General features: G+C 37.5%; 2 protein-coding genes across 3 annotated transcripts in view; one reads left to right on the forward strand and one right to left on the reverse strand.

Annotated features, from left to right (window-relative positions):
* Positions 1-19,913, forward strand: part of LOC134803332 (CCR4-NOT transcription complex subunit 6) — a 205,930-nt gene that overhangs the window by 109,271 nt on the left and 76,746 nt on the right. The gene's annotated exons all lie outside the window — the stretch shown is intronic.
* On the reverse strand, positions 1,238-4,611 carry LOC134803275 (uncharacterized). The gene is made up of 3 exons (XM_063776028.1): positions 4,095-4,611; positions 3,570-3,658; positions 1,238-1,852 (listed from the first exon to the last, which is right to left on the reverse strand). Exons 1-3 carry the CDS (start codon positions 4,348-4,350, stop codon positions 1,286-1,288), a joined length of 912 nt encoding a protein of 303 aa, XP_063632098.1. The 5' UTR covers positions 4,351-4,611; the 3' UTR covers positions 1,238-1,285.

Consider the following 19,913-nt stretch of genomic DNA (forward strand, 5'->3'; position numbering starts at 1 on the left):
GATTCTGAAAATAGTAGTATCTAACAAGGTCACGCCGATGCCACGCCGATAGCGCAGCGTCGGCGGCGGCGGCGCGAAAATTTTGTCGGCGGCGGCGGCGCGCCGGCGCGGCGCTCATATCTAATATAGTATCATCGTAACGAAATCGTGACAGAATGTAAGTAGTTTAGCGGCCAGCTAAACATCTAGCATTCTGTGCTTTGAAATGCCATATTGAATTGAATTAGTTTTATCGGATATAAATCATAAAATATTTGATTCGTTTTGCTTCTAAGATTATTTTTTCATGGTAACTTTTCAATCAATAAATCAATTCATTTATTTCAAGTCAAAATATATGTAGTATTGATTACAACTCTTAATCATATTTACATCCATTTAAAGTTTTTGGTACCTAGTTTTAAAATAAACGTTTAAAAATATTTGAATGTTGATAATGCAGATATCATTTATTCATTACAATAATATGTATCAAAAATTGAATTATACTCAAACACACACAACTTGTCCGTAAAAAAGGCGCGAAATTCAAAATTTCTACGGGAAATCAACCCTTCGCGCCAATTTTTAGGGTTCCGTACCCAAAGGGTAAAACCGGGACCCTATTACTAAGACTTCGCTGTCCGTCCGTCCGTCCGTCCGTCCGTCTGTCACCAGGCTGTATCTCACGAACCGTGATAGCTAGACAGTTGAATTTTTCACAGATGATGTATTTCTGTTGCCGCTATAACAACAAATACTAAAAACAGAATAAAATAAAGATTTAAATGGGGCTCCCATACAACAAACGTGATTTTTGACCAAAGTTAAGCAACGTCGGGAGTGGTCAGTACTTGGATGGGTGACCGTTTTTTTTTTGCTTTTTTTTTTCGTTTTTTTTTTGCATTATGGTACGGAACCCTTCGTGCGCGAGTCCGACTCGCACTTGCCCGGTTTTATTTTTTAATTTGCTGCCTTTTTCTACTGACAAAGTGGCTGTGCCAGAGTATAACAATATTTTTAACGAATGCCTGAATAGTTATATGAAAAAGTTACTGAGACTGAAACCAGCAAGTCCCTAATTTTCGCCATTGCGCACTTTAATTGTAATTAATTTGACTTTGTTATAAAAGCTATAACTCAATTCCAATCTATTTGTAATAAAACAAGGAGAGTAATTATTATTACAAATACTGATTCATTTATTTAAGATGTATTTATAATAATTAAGGCAAAATATCACTGGCACAATTATCAGGTATGTTATGTTTCACCTTCCGCCACACTCAACTTATCCCTATTTGTTCTAATCGTCGTGATACTCGTGATGCATTTTGAGTGTAATTACTTGCCCGTTGCCTATGTCAATTGTCCTGTTTTCTACGTCGCCCTCTTCCGATTCGGCATCTTTGTGTGGAGATTGATAACTTCTAATATTATCTTCGAAAGTCGTATTGTCGTAAACATTTTGATCAGCCTTAAAGATAATATCACATATTGCTTGTTGTACAGAATTTTTAGTGCTCTCGCTGTACTTTTTCATCTTATAAGCTATGAAGTTAGTGAATGACTTAATTTCTTCAAGAGTATCATCTGGGTGCCGATTCGGTATGGGCAACAAGGGTGGCACAGTCGTTGGTGGTGATGCAGCCACTTGCACTGGTGATGACACTGTTGACGCAACGTCTACTGTGCTGACGGTCACTTGACTCGGATTAGGTTTTGCGCAAACGTTTGGATGAACTGTACCTATCTTGGAAGTTGTCGATTTTTTACTTTTCTTTTTGCTTTCGGTTTTCTTTTCATTGTAATGTTCTATTAATGATTTTTTAATAGCTGTAGGTCCATCCTCACAGCCGTCGTCTAACATTCCCTGGGAAAAAAAGTTTACATAAGCATCCATAACATATAAAATCGAACTAAAAGTAGGTCTACCGAGGATTGAATACATAAATGTGTCCAAGTTTACTAGTGTCCCACTTTGTCGATTCTAATCACCGAGTTACGAGCAGTTTAGTGAAAAACTGGCAAAACTTACCGAAAATAGGTTTTCCCGTATCCCGTATTTTGTTTTTCTTTAATGAGCTTTTAAGTGGTGGCAACTGTAGTGGTTTATGAATTTTGTATAGACACTAGTAAAGTTATAAGAAACATACGTATGTGTCTAACAACATCATATTTTTAGCTAAGCTATTATTATTATTATTATTATGTTTATGTGGGCCTTTGACTGTCGCTTCGACCAAGCTGTGATCTATTGTGACGGCCCTTTAAAGTTCATTACTAATGCCCGTTGAATCCAGGAAATTCCAGATTCTTTGGGCCGTAATGCTCTGTACCTCATAGGGTTCCAGTATATGTCGCCCTAGGTAGGTACTTCTTTTGGACATTAGTGGTCCGCAGGAGCAGAGGATGTGCATAGCAGTCTCCTCTGACTCTTGGCAGAACCTGCATGTCGCATCTTGTTTTTTCCCTATTTGAAACATGTGTTTGTTCAACTTGCAGTGTCCAGTCAAAATTCTAGTCACCGCACAAGTTTTGTGTCTTTTGAGCCCTAGAAGCTCCTTAGCAGTTTTGCTGTTGAACCCTTTGATTAGAGCTTTCGAGTGTTCTTGTCCTTTTACGAACTTCCACCTAAGTTAAGTAGCTAAGCTATTATTAGCCCAAAGCATTTTTAGGTGGTCTATAAGCCAACCTGATCAATCGATAGTATGATCATAGATTGTTCTTTCGTTTAGGGATCGAACGATGGATTGTCGACTAGTTATTTTTATTTGTCTACTGACTAATAGTCACTTTATTACTCATCGGTCATCAAGCCATAAACATACAAAATATAAATTATATTATTATTTTATAAATTTTGTATACGCTCGGCATATTTATAATTTTATTTCTATATACCGATAAATATACTCCAGTACGGATATGCTGGTCGTTCTTGTCTAAGTGACAGCGTGATAAAACGGTGTCCGTCACTTTCTATCCCACGATGTTAAAAAGTGACAGTTATTTTATCACGTGGATAAAGATGGATAAAACCATCCTTAATACGCCGGCTGGAGTACTATCAGCTGTAAAAATAGTTATTGGTAGCTAATTTGTTAGCACCTTATATACAAAATCGATAAAATTAAAGCGAAGGGATCATGAACCTATAACTATTTACTTCGATCATTGCAGCAGCCGTAGACGATTAATTTAACCTTAATTTTCTCCGTTGCCGCTTTTTCACTCGTGCAACTTTAAAGATTGAAATGAAAATAACTATTTCATAAATACACATAGACTCCATTTTTTTTCACTTATAGATAGCGTGTTACGTAGCTTTTAGGTACTAACTACTCCATAACCACAATAGTGGAACCTTCGCTCAAAAAATGACACAAATAAATGTAAGGTGCTATACTGTTATATGATCGCGCAATCGACATGACAGTATGATAATAACAGTGTCTGTCTTTGTAAATCGTGCGATTTGCCAAGACAGACACTGTTATTATCATGGTACATTGTATCACAATGTCCGTCCAATGTCCGCTACCCGCAGCTACTTTAGATGTCATAGCTACTATATTTAGGTATCTCACCGTTGTTTGGCGTTTTCTTTCCGATTGTTTGTCGATCAGAAACGCCATTTGTTCGAAGGCGAACCAGGTACTCGTGTACGTCGCATCGTCTGCAAGTAAAGATAATATCAATGAACACGTGTGAAGTTAAAGATAGGTAAGTAAACAAATAAATATTTACCATGTATTAGGAACGCATTCGTTTCAATGCTATTGTACCTAATAAAGGATTTATTCATGAAGCAACCAAGTATTTACATATTAGTCACTTTTATAATTCGATAAATATGGTAATTGCGTCAGTTTACCGTCCAGTGTCAGTTTCTGTCCACTTGACGGATTAGGAAATAATAAATTTCATTTTAAATTTGCTACTTGCGAAATATATTTTTTATGTGCCTAGATTGATAAATAATTGTTTAGATATTAAGGAGTGCAATAAGTCCAAATATGTGCAGCAACGAAGGTTTATATTCAAATTTCGTCAAGTGGGCGAAAAATAGAGCCGGACGAAAACTAGCGCAATGACCCTCTCATTATTCTTACCTGGTGAATCCCTGATGCTGTTCATAATTTTGGATTTCTCTCTTCTAAACGATGATGACAAAATTACCATTTTATGCTTGCACACATCTGGTGGCATATTTAACGCTGCGCCAATTCCTTCCCAAGCCTCGGGCTTCATGGCCTTTTTGAAAAAGAACGGATCCTTTGGGTCCCATAGCATAGGACGTTTCCTGTATTCGTGTATCAGTTTAATGCAGAGTTCTTCTGTCCAGTCATCGTTGGGTGCTGTCACCATAATTATACTGTTTATGATCACAAGTTCCTAAACACGCGTCAATACTAGTTCGCAGGAGCGATACACTGATTAAAAAATGGCGGCTCGCTCAAGCCGTCGGTTGCTGTAACCACCTGCCTATATTTCCATCTCGTTCACGCGTAGCATCTTGGAGCGAGCGCAAAAGGGTCAGAAAGTGACGCGTGCGGTTTGTCCTCTATGATTGGCGCTCGGTCAACGCTCCGTTGCTGTAGCGTCATATCATAGCCGTGTGCGTGTGACGAACGTCTTGTCTAGTGTTTTGTAGATGGCGCGCTTTTCGCGGCGCGCTGTGGTTTGATCGTGTTTGCGCTTGCGCGCAGGCATTATCGTTATTCGTTTTTAACGATAATGCCTGTTTACATGTTTTTATCATCTACAAACAAATCGGATGATAAATATGAAAATAAATACCTTAATACCTAGTTTTGATTGTAATTGTCTCTTTATGATAGCATAACACGAATGTTTTTTTTTTAATAAATGAATGCGTTAATTGAATTAAGTATAAACTGAAATAGATGTCATAAATTATAAATTAAAGAAAAACCGGACAAGTGTAGTGGTGAGACTACTTAAAAACACAAATAAAAAAATATTTAATACAATAATTCATTGTTCCCTTGTTGTGAATGAAATGAAATCGAACTCTAAAATTTTAAATGCTAGCGAGAACCATCTGAATAGGCAGGTATATTCTAAGAAAACTAAACGACCCGTGAACATATAATCACAATGATAACGGGCTAATAAACACGATCTGTTCAAAAGATACAATACGTGTAATGGCATGGAGACGCCGGCCAAGGCCGATTAAATTGATGTAATAGGTAGGTACTTACCTGCGTAGCTTGCGCAATATTTTAAACCATATTTCTATATATTAGTTTGACACTTATTTGATACCTATTAATTTGACATTGTGTTTTTTATTACTTCCTAATTTCTTAATAGTGGTGTAGTAGTTTTTATTTTCTGTTTAATGTTCTATTTCTTTTTGGATTTTTATTTTTAACTGACATATAATTATTGACGACTTCTTGTAAATATTAATTTAATTTAATCTTTTGCCACACCCCAAGGGGTTTCATGTACGGTATATAATGTATAGTATGTTTAATGCAAATAAAGAAATGAATGAATGAATATTAAGTGGACCGCTAGACTGTTACCTTAACTGTTGAGTTAGTATTTTCGTAGTTATGTATGTACTACTACTACTCCGTTGGCTCAGCGACCCAAAATGAGACTTGGCCTCCGACACAAGACAGCGCCACTTTTCTCGGTCCTGTGCGACCTCTCGCCAATTGCTGACTCGAAGTTCGCGCAGGTCCGCCTCCACCATGTCGCACCAGCGATATCTGGGGCGTCCGATAGGACGTCTTCCCGCTGGATGGCTCAGGTATGCTCTTTTCACGTTCCGATCTTCATCTATTCTCTCGACGTGGCCCAACCAACGGAGTCTGTGAGCTTTAGTCTCTCCCATGATGTTAGGTTCAGCGACTAGGTCTTCGATCTCACAGTCAGTTATGTATGTATATTAAATTAATAGAATAGATAGTCAATGAATTCCTCATTAATAAAAGTCGTAGAGTACTTAATCTGTTTATTAAGTCACCAAATTTCATTATGAATATTATGATGTGTTATGTCATATGTGTATGTATGTATTTAAATAAATTGAATAAATAGCCAATGAATTCCCAATTAATAAAAGTCTGCATATTAAATTAAAAGTAAGTATGTAATTAATAAAGGTTCTTCATAAACACTGGCCTATTTTATATCAGCTTCTAGTTTCTCTCTAACTTCCTTGTTTAGTGGTAAAGTGCGGGCGGAACAACCAACATTACACGTCTTCTCAATATGGTCATTTAGGATAATGCACTTGTTTACTTAAGGTAGTGTTGTTCTCGTATAACTAACTGTAGTCTGTATACTTGCTATTTTGCAAACAGTGCAACGTGGGACTAAAGAACGCGGAGGCTCCCAACCTGGAAATGTGCGGTCGAATACCTAAATAAGTTATTATAAATAAATATATACTTTAAGTGCTATAAATGTCTGTGGCCTAAATTAGAAAATTTTGTTAGCGTCCAGTGAAAATGGGGAGCATTGCTATAAAATTACAATAGGCCTAATTGTAATTATTTAGGTGAGCGGCCCAGTCGACTTCTCTCGGGTCTAGAAGTAATCGGAAAGCTTAACACATTCAATACCACTAAGTGCTACGGGTTACGCTCGTAGCGCGTAGCCACGGTTTCGTCGTATGTAGCGCGTAGTCGCTACGAACAGTGTACCCGACAGTCGGGTTCTTGGTGTTGAATGTGTTAATGCCGGTTGGCCTGAGCTTTTAACTCATCTGTTCTCTGTAAACTATTGAAAATAGGACCATCGGTTACGCTGACTCGCCGCGAAACGCAAAACAAACTGTGTCGTGCGCTACTCCGGCGCATCTTGTATATGTGCGTGTTTTGTTGATTTAAACCACGGCCCTGTGGAAAACTTCGCTACTCGAACTACTATTGCGGCTTCCTCGCAGAGGCATGATAAGTTGATGACACACGACAACACGTTGGCTATCGCTACATTGACGCTCACGTGTTATTCAAACCAACGGCGGTTTTATTGTCGATAGACTTTCTTTATATCTTATCTTATAATATGTGTTCAACTGCTGGGTAATGTCATTTTCTCGCGGTCTAAACTAAAATTTCGTAGGCTTGAGTCGGTTACCGCGTACAAGATCTGCTTTATACAAGATCGGCTCTTTCGATCTAGTCTGCTTTGTTCCCGTGTGTTCAAGATTGATTAAAGTGTACAAAATCATGTACATTGTCAGCAAATATATCGTTGGGTGTCGCCGCCGGGTACGCGTACGCGGTCACGTTCTAAATAGCCCAGTTTGTATTATATTTCACGTCGTTTGTCGCGACTCGTGACAACGCTCCCATCGGTATCATCGCTCATGTTGTGCAACTAGCTCGGTCTGTTCCACTCTATGCTCTTTGTAAATGCATCTAGCACACAATTATTTATTAAATCATATGTATACGATGTTACTTGTAAAACAATGGCTGTACCTACATCTATGTTAAAGGCACTGATTGCGAATATTTAAAGTGATTACTGATTAAAGTTAGCTAAACCTAACACCCGAAGGGGGCTATTCATAAATTACGTCATTACAAATTATGGGGGGGGGGTCTGGACATCGGATGACGGTAGCATGAAGTAGGAGGAAATGGGGTCATTTGAAGCATGATTTTTGGATGATTATAGGGGGGGGGGGGGTCAAAAATCGATGACGTAATTTATGGACAGCCCCAAGGGTCCCGGGCTCTTGGATTTAATTAATGCATTTACTCGTACTGCTAGCACTAATTTTTTTTATTGCACTTGTACATCCAGTCGCAAAATTGCATGAATTTATTCATAATTTATCCATTCAGGTTTGCAGCTCCGCTGTACATTCTTTTTCAAACAAATGTTCACCCTGCGGTGAATGATTTATGCAGTTCAGCCAGTCACTTCAAAACGATGAAAATAATTATAACATAGTCTAACGGTGCTTAAAATAGGTTATGTCAGATATTATTGAGTGCTCTGTACTATACTCGTAAGGTACCTACCAAACATTATGAATAATACGTACAATATGTACTAACAACAACAATGGTTGGAAAATTATAATAAATAATTAAATTCAAAATAAGAGCAATTCAGACAAATCAAACAACAAGTAGGTAACACTCATTTATTAAAAACCATGATGTCGTAAACTGTTGCGCATGCCACATAAAAACGTATTCACCAGCCTGGCAAATGTACAAAAGGTACACACGAATAAAACTACCATTCAATATGCGGTACAATGGTAGACTAGTGAAGTGAGAATATTGTCGGGACTTTATTATTTATTTGCGCTTGAGCTTTAGGTTCACAGGAATAAACTAAACAAGACGTCATTGCTTGATCCAGTGTGCCTGTTCGCAGACATTACCCTACCACTTTCAGAACGGCATCAGGGTTTCCTAACCCTAATACCGCTCATTTCGTTCGAACCTTTGGTTGCATCTGTTAAGCCGCGTGGTGAAAGTATATTGCACTAAAGCCGAGTACCTACTGATTGTGTAAAGCGTCAGGCAGTGAGGTGAGACTTAACATACTTCAGGTCGATGCCGATTTAAAATCGACTTTCCGGAGTCTTTATTTGACTAATTGGATAAATATCAACAATCCATTAATTTTTAATATATTTAAACTATATCCATAATAAATACAATTAATCTATACAAACGAGAATATCCACGACGTAATTCGCAATTCCATGCCGTCAGGCGGCCCATACAGATGTGGTGCATAATTGTTTTCCATCGTATTATCTCGGAAACGTTCGTATGTGTCAGTACTTTTTGTACCGATACTGATTGAAATAGTTCACGTTCGTACGTTTCCGTGAAAATACGATGGAAAATAATTATGCACTACATACTTTTGTTTGATGTAACGCAATGTAAGAGGCCAAAAATGTGTATATTTTAGGTTACCATGTAACCGTGTATAACGTAACATGATGCCAGGAAAGTATGTAAGCCGCCATGCAAATGCAGCATATAGGCGACTGTATGTCACAGCCTAAGCCCGTGTCTCAATAGGATGCTCGGAACGTCGGGGCGTGAGAAAATATCACGTTCGTCACGTAATCCGATAGCAGACACATGGCGATTAACTGTCGCTGTAATAATCTGAAGACGAGCGAGAGACCTTGGCACGGATTTGGAATGTCCCCTTATTATTGAACTTTAAACCCTAATAGAACCTTCGTAGGCATCACATTTTTTACCATTGCACTGCTGTTCCAAGCTTAGACGCCATCACGGTATGGCACTGTCCGATAATATTGTTGCGTAGTCTTTTAGTCACTTAACACTAAATGCCATAAATAACTAATGGTTCACTTTTAACATTAGAAAATTAAGAGAAAATAACTGGCTGAGAATTCTAGGTGAATATCTCCGTCGCGCTGACGGGGGCGGCTCCTAAAATTAGTGCGATAAAGACACCTGCAGCTTAGGCGAAAAATAAAATTCTGCGTAAAAATCATAGAAATCGTGGTTCTCGACATTTTTTTAACCAATCGTAATGAAATTTTGGGGAACGGAATGAGAAAAAATTTACTTGTGTTATGTGTGACCGTTTTGCGTTTATTGTTGCCGATTTGTCTTCTTTTCGAAAGCTCATCGTCACATATGACGTGAATATAAGATAAAAAACAGCAATAACGAATTGCCACATCGCCTCATGTACGTATTAGGTGAGAAGGTGGAACAGCATTTCACTTTATGCGCCAGTGAGCAGGTGAAATTGGTGTCCGTGTGGCTGGACGTTCAAAGGGGGCATCTGATGAGGCGCGCACCGGACCGCGATTCCTGCTACATGTCCCCTAGCAGCGAAAGGATACAGTTAAACGCAATGCAGACCAAACAGATAAACTTTCCGTTTTTATCTAATTCTCACTAATGTCTTTTTAGTCAAAATTTGCAATCTGATTTATAATTATGAACCTATCGATCTTGTCTGATATTGCGATCTGGCGTTAAGTGGCAATACATATAAGATTTGGGGTCTTGGGAATCACTTCGTAATTTTTTTCTTCTCTTTGTACACAAAGGCTTAGATATATTTGATGGCGACTGTACAAGTGTACAAATGTTATGATTTCATTGAAATTTTGGATTAAACATTTAAATTTGTGGCACATTCTTACCCTGATCCTGTGTGGCGTGCTGGCGTGACGTACAGGGGCCTATTTCTCGTACGTTACAAGTTCACAACTCTACAAGCTTATATTTAAAATTTAATTGTACAAGTGTGTTTTAATTCTGTTTCTCGTAGGAATGATTACTACAAGTGCTACAAGGCGGCTGTCTAAAGTTAGAAAATAGGTTTGTTTACTATGCAAAAAGGAAATGCAATGGCCATTATAAATGTTATCTTAATGTCAATGTCACTGTTATGCATCATAATCGTAATAAGAGGAAAATAAAATGGCTGACTTGTGTTTTCGGAATATACAAGCGTATAATAATACAAGTAGTAATGAAAAGCGTTTCTCAAAATTATCAATTACAAGTGTAAAATCAAACTCAGTTTCGTTAGTCACTCTATGAATGTTTACAAGCTTCAGGGTGGGTCAGTTTTTTTTTTATAATACTGGTGAATTCGTTATAAAATTATTATGTTATTAGTCATTTACTGGTTCTTTCCCAATTATAATAATTTCATAGGAATGAGTTTACTGTTTTTTTTCGAGAATAAAAGCTAAATTTAAATAATATTACTGATTTTAACGAAGTGCATTCAAAACTTACACGTTTTAGATCTTAAAAATGCATTATCGTCATTTATTTATTAATCGATTTTTACCAAAAACGCATATTAGCAGTTTATAGAGACTCCTCATTATTTCGTGATAAGTCACAAGCTACAAGTATAAAGTACAGCTTTTGAGAAACGAAATTACTATTTTAGTATATAATATCTACTAGTGTTTGTCAACTTGTGAAACAACAACACTTGTGAAAACTCTTTTATCCCCGCTCTTGTAACAATTATACATTTACGTGAAACGGAAACTTGTAAAAAATATTGAAATACAAGCGTTACCATAGATACACACTTGTATTACAAGACTTGTAACGTACGAGAAATAGGCACCAGGTATTTCACAAATGGTAAAGGGATGAATAGTACCTACTATCGTAACCCATTTAATGATCGACTCAAATGGGTGTGGGTGAGCGCGGGTATTCGCACTGAAAGCTGATTGATTAATTTCCGTTCACGTCCTGTTCTGGAAATAGACGTGTTACTCGAGCGGTGAGCGGGCTGTCCCTGCGCGGCAACTGATGAATTTATACTGTTTTTTTTTACCTACCCTAAAACTGGCGGTTGGGAAAATTATTCAATTCTCATTGTAGATAAAATCGGACGGTAAATAATTACCCCGTGACTTAACAACAATTTGATTTGAAATTTGGGCGGCTTCAAGTATCATATCAGAAGTAAAGTCCATTCCAATAGAACTTGCAAAGTATGTAAACAAACCGCCATATTGAAATTGTCTCTGAATGATGAATTTGCTAGTGATGGGCAAGAGTCTTACTTAGTCCTTTACTTAAGGCCGTAACACACTATTGCACTGCATCACGAGCTTGGTGCGTCGCATCCATAATCCACTCATTTTTTCGTTGCCGGCAATAATAAGCAATATCAGAATCCGTGTAAGGTAGCAATAAGTCGTCGTTCCAAAGTTAAATAATATCCAGATCACATTAATGCAAAACAAAATCCGTAAATCAGGCCAAGTCGTTAGAAAATTCAATAACAAAGAAGTAAGATACGCGTACATGCCAAGAAAAACAGTGAAAGAGTAAAATAATATTGAAACCGTCAATCATTCAACAGTCATTATTTTGTCAAATGTAGGGTAGATTTTTATTTATGAACAGTCCAAAACAACCAGTTATAATTTTCCGTAGTTTAAAAATGGTGCGAAAGAATGGAAAAGGTTATTTAAAAAAAAGGAATTAAAACGATTAATCTGAGTTATATATATATATAGTTTTAGTTAATTTAATTGTAGTTAGTTTTAGTTTTATATTCGTGTTTATGTCTCCTATATATTTATTGAAATTTAAAATTGTCAAACTACCGCGTTGGCAGGTACAGACCGTGAGTCGCGTAGTGTGTAGCGGCTTTACGAGTATATCACCAACTTTAGTCACAACACTACCCATCATAGACAATTGTAGAATATAAAAGAAACAAAAACGTCATTACATCAGGGCCTAATAACCTAACTTATGAAACCATTTTAAACTTTTAATGAAATATCCAAGATACAGTTATATATTGTTGTATTTTACGGTAACGACCGCTTTAATAGTGTATAGTGTATGTGTTTCAATGGTGTTTGATGAGATTATGTGAAAATTCAAGGAGAAACAGTGACAAAACAAAGTTACGTGCTTTGTTGACAAAGTTAGCAAGTTCTATTGGAATGGACTTTAGTCATAAATATATCACTCATTAGAACAAGATGAACCTTATATGTAATACAAATGTTACCTCGTTTGTGGGCATCAAAAAATCTCATCAATGTAATTGTGTATCATCTTAAACTGTTTATGATTGGGTCGGCCATTTGGGTTCGTCCGAATCCAGCAACATGAATTCTTACGTAACAACGTTGTAATTATATTTATATTACATAATCCTTCGTCTTGTTAAATTTGGGCTTCTGCCAGTACTATCAATCTTTAAAAACATTTCCTAGTGCGTTTAGTGTAACTGCTTCGCTAAATATCTGAGTAATTGCGGAAAAGACGTTTTGGATGAAATATGCTCCCGTAGATTAAGTCTAACGAGCGTTTTGGCCAGTATGTTTCAACTGGGCTAGATGCCAGAAGCTGTAACGAGAAATTTAAACACCCTTGGTCTCTTGCCACCATCAATGTGCCTGCTCTTCTTGAGCCGACTGGCATTATCAGAGCTGATGGCAAGAGGCCCGATGGGGTGTCCTTAGTTCCTTGGAGCTTGGGACAGATGTTAGTGTGGGATGCTACCTGCTTAGACACACTGGCACCGTCCCACCTCCAACGGACTAGTGTAAAAGCGGGCGGGGCGGTGGAAAGCGTCGAAATTTTAAAACGTAACAAATATAAGAGCCTCGGTACCATTTTGTACCATTTGGAGTTGAAACTCTAGGTCCATGGGGTCCCAGTCCCAGCGCGCATAAGTTGTTCGCAGAAATCGCGAAGCGTCTGGTTGACGTAACTGGTGACCGAAGAGCTGGCGGCTACCTCCCACATAGTATCAGTATTGCGTTACAGCGAGGAAATGCCGCCAGCATCCTTGGTACAATGCCTCAAGGGCCTATTTTAGATTTAAGTTTGTTAATCATTTCTTTTAGTAATACCACTATATATATCTTGTTTGTAAATAAATGATATTTTCAACACCGAACGTATTCTAAACATGGGTGGTATTCAAACTATTAACTCGTACATCATCGTCATGTTAGCGGTCGGTCAATTTACTTTTATTGAGTGACGCTATAGTTGTAGAACGCGAATTGCTTCGTTGATTATGTAAGACTTCGATTCTTCTATGTTCGTGGTGGTGATACCAAAAATGACAGACCGACTAGTTTTTTGTTTGTGCACCAGACCGATATTGTATAAGTAGATATTGAATGGAAAGTGTACTTAGAACAAACAAGAACAAACAGTACAAACACTTCTCAGATTAACCCCCCAAAATAGTAGTAATGCCCCCAGCCGGTCAATTATTTTTATGAGTAGGTAAGTATAAGTCCCCATACCCCATGCATACAATACGTCAATTCAGCTCCCGATTTGTGTATGAGGAGCTTGACCAAAATTCTGTACCTATACAATGGCTGCATATATAAACGTGCACTAAAAATGAATGCCCGGACGGTGCGAACGCCTGGAGGTCAAAGCGGCCGGTCGTCTGTAGTGCACTGAAAATAATTAAGGCAAAGTGCGTCACCCATTGACACTTTTGTAGTATTTACCACTAAAATTTAGACTGCTATGATTGATATTAATTTAAAACGCACCTGTACTGAATAGTTCATACCAAAACAAATTATAGGTACCTATGACATTTTGTGGCAAAAAGTACCAGGCCCCAATTTCACATCAGTGACAGGTGCGACAATTGTAAAACATCACTGTTGCTGACGTCACAGGCATCCATGGGCTACGGTTACCGCTTACCATCGGGCGGGCCGTATTCCTGTTTGCCACCATCATTGTATTATTTAAAAAAACTTTATTATATCGGAAAAAAACAGATATTTCTCTTGCTAAGTTTATGACAATTGTCACAAGAAACACGACAATTGTCACGAAATTCCGACATATAACTCATTTCCTGTCAAGATTCACCGACAATTCTACAAATATGTCGACTAGAAAAAATAATACTTGTTTCACAACATAATTGTAATTTATTGTAGCAAAATGCCTGTCATGTTTGTAAGTATTTCTATAGAAAATATTTCATAAAATTGTAATAATATATCACCTGTCGCTTGACAATTGTCGCTCGACATATGTCACTGACAATTGTAGCCGTGGTGAAATTGGGGCCAGATTGTCGGCCTATTCCTAATTGTCGTCACCGTTCAGTATCCACTGAGGACAAATGGACGAAATGATTCCTGCTTATTAGTACTGGAGACAATTGACACTGGTAATAAATAAATAGGTACATCTTGTCAGTGGCAATGAGGATTATAGTTCAGGAATATACTTAGTTCCCCGTTAGTTTAGAAATATTCCAGGGAGTCAGTTGAGACACTTTTTTTTAGTTTTCATATTAGGTATTTATTATTGAAACAACGATTTTGAAATAACGATTTATATTTTGCAATGTAGATATTTTTATATTACCTGTCAAACATAATATATACCTACGTATATACTGGGTCTGAATCGGATAATAGGGGAGGATAGATATACCTTATTCGTATCATAGACTATGATATGATTATATGAGACTAGCCTTTGCCCGCGACTTGGTCCCCGTTTAAGCCGTTTGAATATGAGATAATAGTTAATTTATTTCATTCGTTTAATTAATATGTTACAAGTAATAAGTACCTACTGCCTATTCGATTTACAGCTGCGTCACGTGTTTAAGACTAAGGAATATTACTGGCCATCTGTACAAAGTCCAAATTCTTACACTTTGATTTGTATTATATTATGCAAAGGTTAGCATTCTGGTGATACCTTCACTAACCGATCTCACGTTTGTGGTCGATTGTATTGTAACCCGACTCAGGAATGACCAAAAACCGAAGTTTGCTTAACTTTTATCGTTTTTTTAACGAATTCGCTACGCCTCCGGTTTTTGTCTCTTTCAAAAGTTTTAATATTGAAATTCCATTGTTACCTCGATAAATTTATTTCTTATGTTTGCTCATTATCCGCTTCTACACTGTATTAATCTACTTTCCCTTTATCGGGAGTCGTTGCTTATTTTTTATATTCAATAAGTAGGAAAGTTAAAATGCTTTCCATCGTTTACCTTCATCATAAATCATGAAGCGATTCCTTTCGAAGACAAATTATATTTTACTAACCCTAAAGTTTTTGGTTAATAATAAGTATTCCTTTTAAGAGGGAGGATAAAATACGTCCAATCTTAAAATAAGTAGGTGTGCCTACTCCAACGATAACGACGGTGCTTAAGACGAAACAGGAGCTGAGTTTTAAATATTTTAGGTAAATATAACCGTCTCGCTAACGGAAGCGGCACCTAAAAGTAGTGCGATAAGGACAAGGCGAAAAATCCTGCTTAAAAATCTCAAAAATCGAGGTTTCGTACTCCTCTGTTTCCTCCTCCAAAACTTAACCAATCGTAACCAAATTTGGAAATCTAAATGATTATGAAATTATCTATGTCGGACCGTTTTGCTATTTTGGCTAATTGATATCAGTTTTGAATGCCACGCCTCTCATTGCGGCATAGTCAATTAGGCCATTTTGGCCATTTTTGAAGGGCTCTAGCGCCTTAAAAAACAAAAGTATCAAAAAAAGCAAAACGGTCCGACACAGATATTGACAATATTAATCTGTGTTGAAAAAATCATTGCTCTAGCTTCAAAAACCACGGAGGAAACGAGGAGTACGTTTGTATTGAGAAATGACCACTCCCGTTGGCTCTTAAAACAATGTCCTGCATTTCTCCAGTGGCAATGATAGAAGTGTGTATATTATTATAACATTGCTATAATATAAGGCGTGCATTGAAAGGATCACTCAGCAAATTGGCTGTTACTGCTTGGTCCAGATATGATCGCAATTGTTGACTTTCTAACAACCCTCCGAGATCATATCTGTAAGCGTTTCTTATTACTCTTATTAGTCTTGGATGCCTCGATAAAATTCGTTTACTTATCTTGTTAATTAAGAGAGCAACAGCTCTTCGTTCTACTTAGGCTCATTGTTTGCCTCGCGACACTTTCTAGCCTAAACTAAATATTTAGTTATCTATAAAGGCATCGAGGCTTTGCCGAAATTCAACAGTTTTTTTTTTGTCAGATTATAGAACTAATTTTATTTACCGGGTGTCAAATTATGTGTGCTATTTGATTTAGCAGCAAAATGGTTTTCGTTGTTTTTACTAGCCATTCGATTATACGGGTTTCAAACCTAATCTAACCTATTTTTTGTCAGATAGTTGATTCTACGAGGGTCGAAGTTCAACATTATGTGTATACAAGATATAACATTATGTATATCGTTGCTTAGGTAATATAGTACTTAGTATGTATTGTTATTTGTAGCATTATTCGAAATAACGGTATATCAAATTAAACGGTATAGGGGTAGGCACACTGCGTCAGATTTGCAATAATACGCGCATATTAGCGTTGTCGCGCTCAAACTTCGGAGCGACGTGCGAATCGGACGCAGTGTGCCATGCCCCGCTCGTAACTCGGGCCTAACAACGACTAGAGCGATTAGTGAAATCTGGATATTTTAATTAATTATAATTACGGACAAATGGTGCAAATCTACGAGTATATGTACTTGGCTTTTTCATCGACTTGGCAGCTAAAATATCACAGACTCGTAAATCTAGTACCTGATTATTAGCCTTAATTTCAATTTCGACACAATTATCATGTACTATTTGTGCGTTTCTTATCTGACTGTGTTCGGGTGAGTGGGTGGGCACGAAATATCTCCAACATAATTACGATCTCGGCTCAGCTCTAATTCGTGAGTCACGGCCAAGTGAAATGGTACGCGGCCCGCGATCGCTGGCTCATCGCTGGTTCAATTACTGTGCGTGATACAACCTGCATTGTGTACCACTCAGACTTGTCAGCACATTCACGATTACTTTCCCAAATCACCCTAAATATCGATAAACAGTACCTGACACACATAAGACGTTACTCGTCAGTGTACAGCTGTACACCAATTTAAATAATGGGATAAATAATAGACGCTTCGTTAGACTAATGGATCTCCACACGATATTTAATGAGTGTCAATATATGTTGCGTATAGTAGTTTCATGCATCGTTCCGATAAACACACAATCATTATATTGTCACAGGCCGCCGATGGGTGTGGGCTGGCTGTAACGGTGCGCCTCGAAACTGGAACGCTTCGTACGTAATCCTATTATGAACTCGTTAATGTAATCCCACCTGGACCTTAATACACAATACCTACGCGCATAATACGTCTTCTAATCCCTTTTCAATCATTATTTCAAGAACCATGATTATTTGAAATTCCAATGGAACATATTTGAAAACTATTGTCATTTAAATACAGTTTCTTGTACTATCGTTGTACGTTACCGTCTAATGGGCTACAAATTGCTGTCTAACTAATCTTATCTAGCTGGTTGGAAGATTGACCCTAAGGCTGTCAGAAAGACTCCCTTGATTAACCCTAAGACTGACTTTTCAAAGGTTTTTGTGTCTTCCTTTACTTACAGTACAGTGTTGTCAGCTAAGTACATTCATATAAATGGGGATTATATGCATTGTCCAATGTTAGCCCCCCCTCCCCATTTGACCGATAAAATTATTTATCATGTATTTAGTTACACAACCTCAACAGGTATGCTATTAGGTATTTTCTACGTGGGCCATACTGAAAGTTTCTGGATTCTGATATATGAGACGACTTATTTTTTCTAAGTGGCCAGTCCAGGAATTTTCAGTATGCCCTAAGTATTTAACTACTTATCATTTTAATTAACTATCTCGATCACTGTAGTAGTTACTTCACTTTTGTTATTGTAAAAAAAAAAGCTTTTGTTTCCACAAGTAAATGAATCAATTGAGTTTGTTGACGGATTTAGATACACTAGTTCGCCTCAAAAACAAGATTAAAGTTGTTTTTAAAGTGTTTTATTTAATTGACATCAAAAGACCTTACATACTTCGTAGATAAATGGTATATTTAATTGTATTTATGTGCAGAAATCGTTGACTCATAGTACTATGACGAACCACCAGCAGGTCTCGCCTTTGTTTCCTCATCATGTAATAATGAGAACTGTGTCAGATTTGTATTATAACAATATCGATTTGTAAAAACTGTCTATAAACGAATGAGTTATTGTAGTGTATAAGTCAGTAGGGATTGGTAACAATGATGTTTTATTTACACGGTTTACGGCGTTAGGTATATGTGTTGTTAATTTGTACAACACAAATCGATTATCACGGTTCACGGATGCAAGGTGCGTTAGTAAAAATTTAAGTACATGTTAGGTTTATGTACGCACTAATGCTATTTACCGGTGGCTCTGTGAGCAGTAGACCTAGCGACCCCGTCCGCCATATTTAAGGGGTTCCAAAGACTGAATCGACAGAAAAAAATCCTGTATTTATCGAACCTGGCGGCCTAGCCAAGGTGACAATTGCTTGCGCTTCGCTATCGAATCGCGTTGCGTCTCTCTAATCTCTCTATCACTCTTCTATAATAGGCTGACAGTGACAGTTGTGTTTTGTTCGCTGCGGAGCGTTAGCGATTGGCATGTTGTCTACGGGGCCAGATCACAAAATTTCACGAGAATTGGTTGAGAAATGTGACCTTTGAAACCGCCGGACATACGAAAGCATTTTTGCCCAAGCTGAAATGGATACGCTTCACTAGCACTTCACGCTCGCTTGGTTTGTTATAATTGTTATAAACCGTACGGAATACTCTACTGCATTTAAATTAATTGAATGCTGTCTAATTTATCCCATGCCCTAATAGAGTTTCCTTAAACTTCCCATTAACCCAGAAAGGTTCCTTATTTGCAGTAGGTAACATCAAGATTTTGTAAAGTATTTTATTTGTATTACGTGTCATCATTTACCGGCTTTATGTATGTATAAGGTACCTATGTCTCGCACGAAATCTACAAATTGCTTCCAAGTAAACGTTCTAGAGGCCCAATTGTTGCGTGCCCATTGTCGACGTCGATGTTATCTCGCGTGGGCGTGTTCATGATAAACCTGCCTTCACTATCATCACTATGTTTTATATTATTTCATTTACGTTAACTCTGAGGGGAACGTTCTGGAACACAATTTATGTTCACTTTTTTCAGACCCCGGGTTTATCATTTTAATTTGATAGTGACTTGGTAAACGTGTAAACTGGCGTGCAATTAATTGTCTGTCTCGTTATTTACAAATAATGTCAAATGTTTAAAAAGATCATCTTGTTGTTCCTGTACATGTATTACATACAGAAGCTAGCGTAAATCAAAAAGTAAAGAACACGGTGTAAGTACATTATATGCGACATCGACATGACAAGAATATGAGTACCGAGTACTCAGCAAATTGTTCCATACGGAATTAGAACAAGTCCTGCCGACAGGTTGACGGTCGTAGATGTTACAGTAGGTTGCTTTCCCGGCGGAAATATTAATCGTTTATGTGAAAGTCGCATAGTGACATTTAGCATAGTTTTTTAGGT

The sequence above is a fragment of the Cydia splendana genome, chromosome 2 (assembly GCF_910591565.1).
Source record: "Cydia splendana chromosome 2, ilCydSple1.2, whole genome shotgun sequence".
Classification (NCBI taxonomy): Eukaryota; Metazoa; Arthropoda; class Insecta; order Lepidoptera; family Tortricidae; genus Cydia; species Cydia splendana.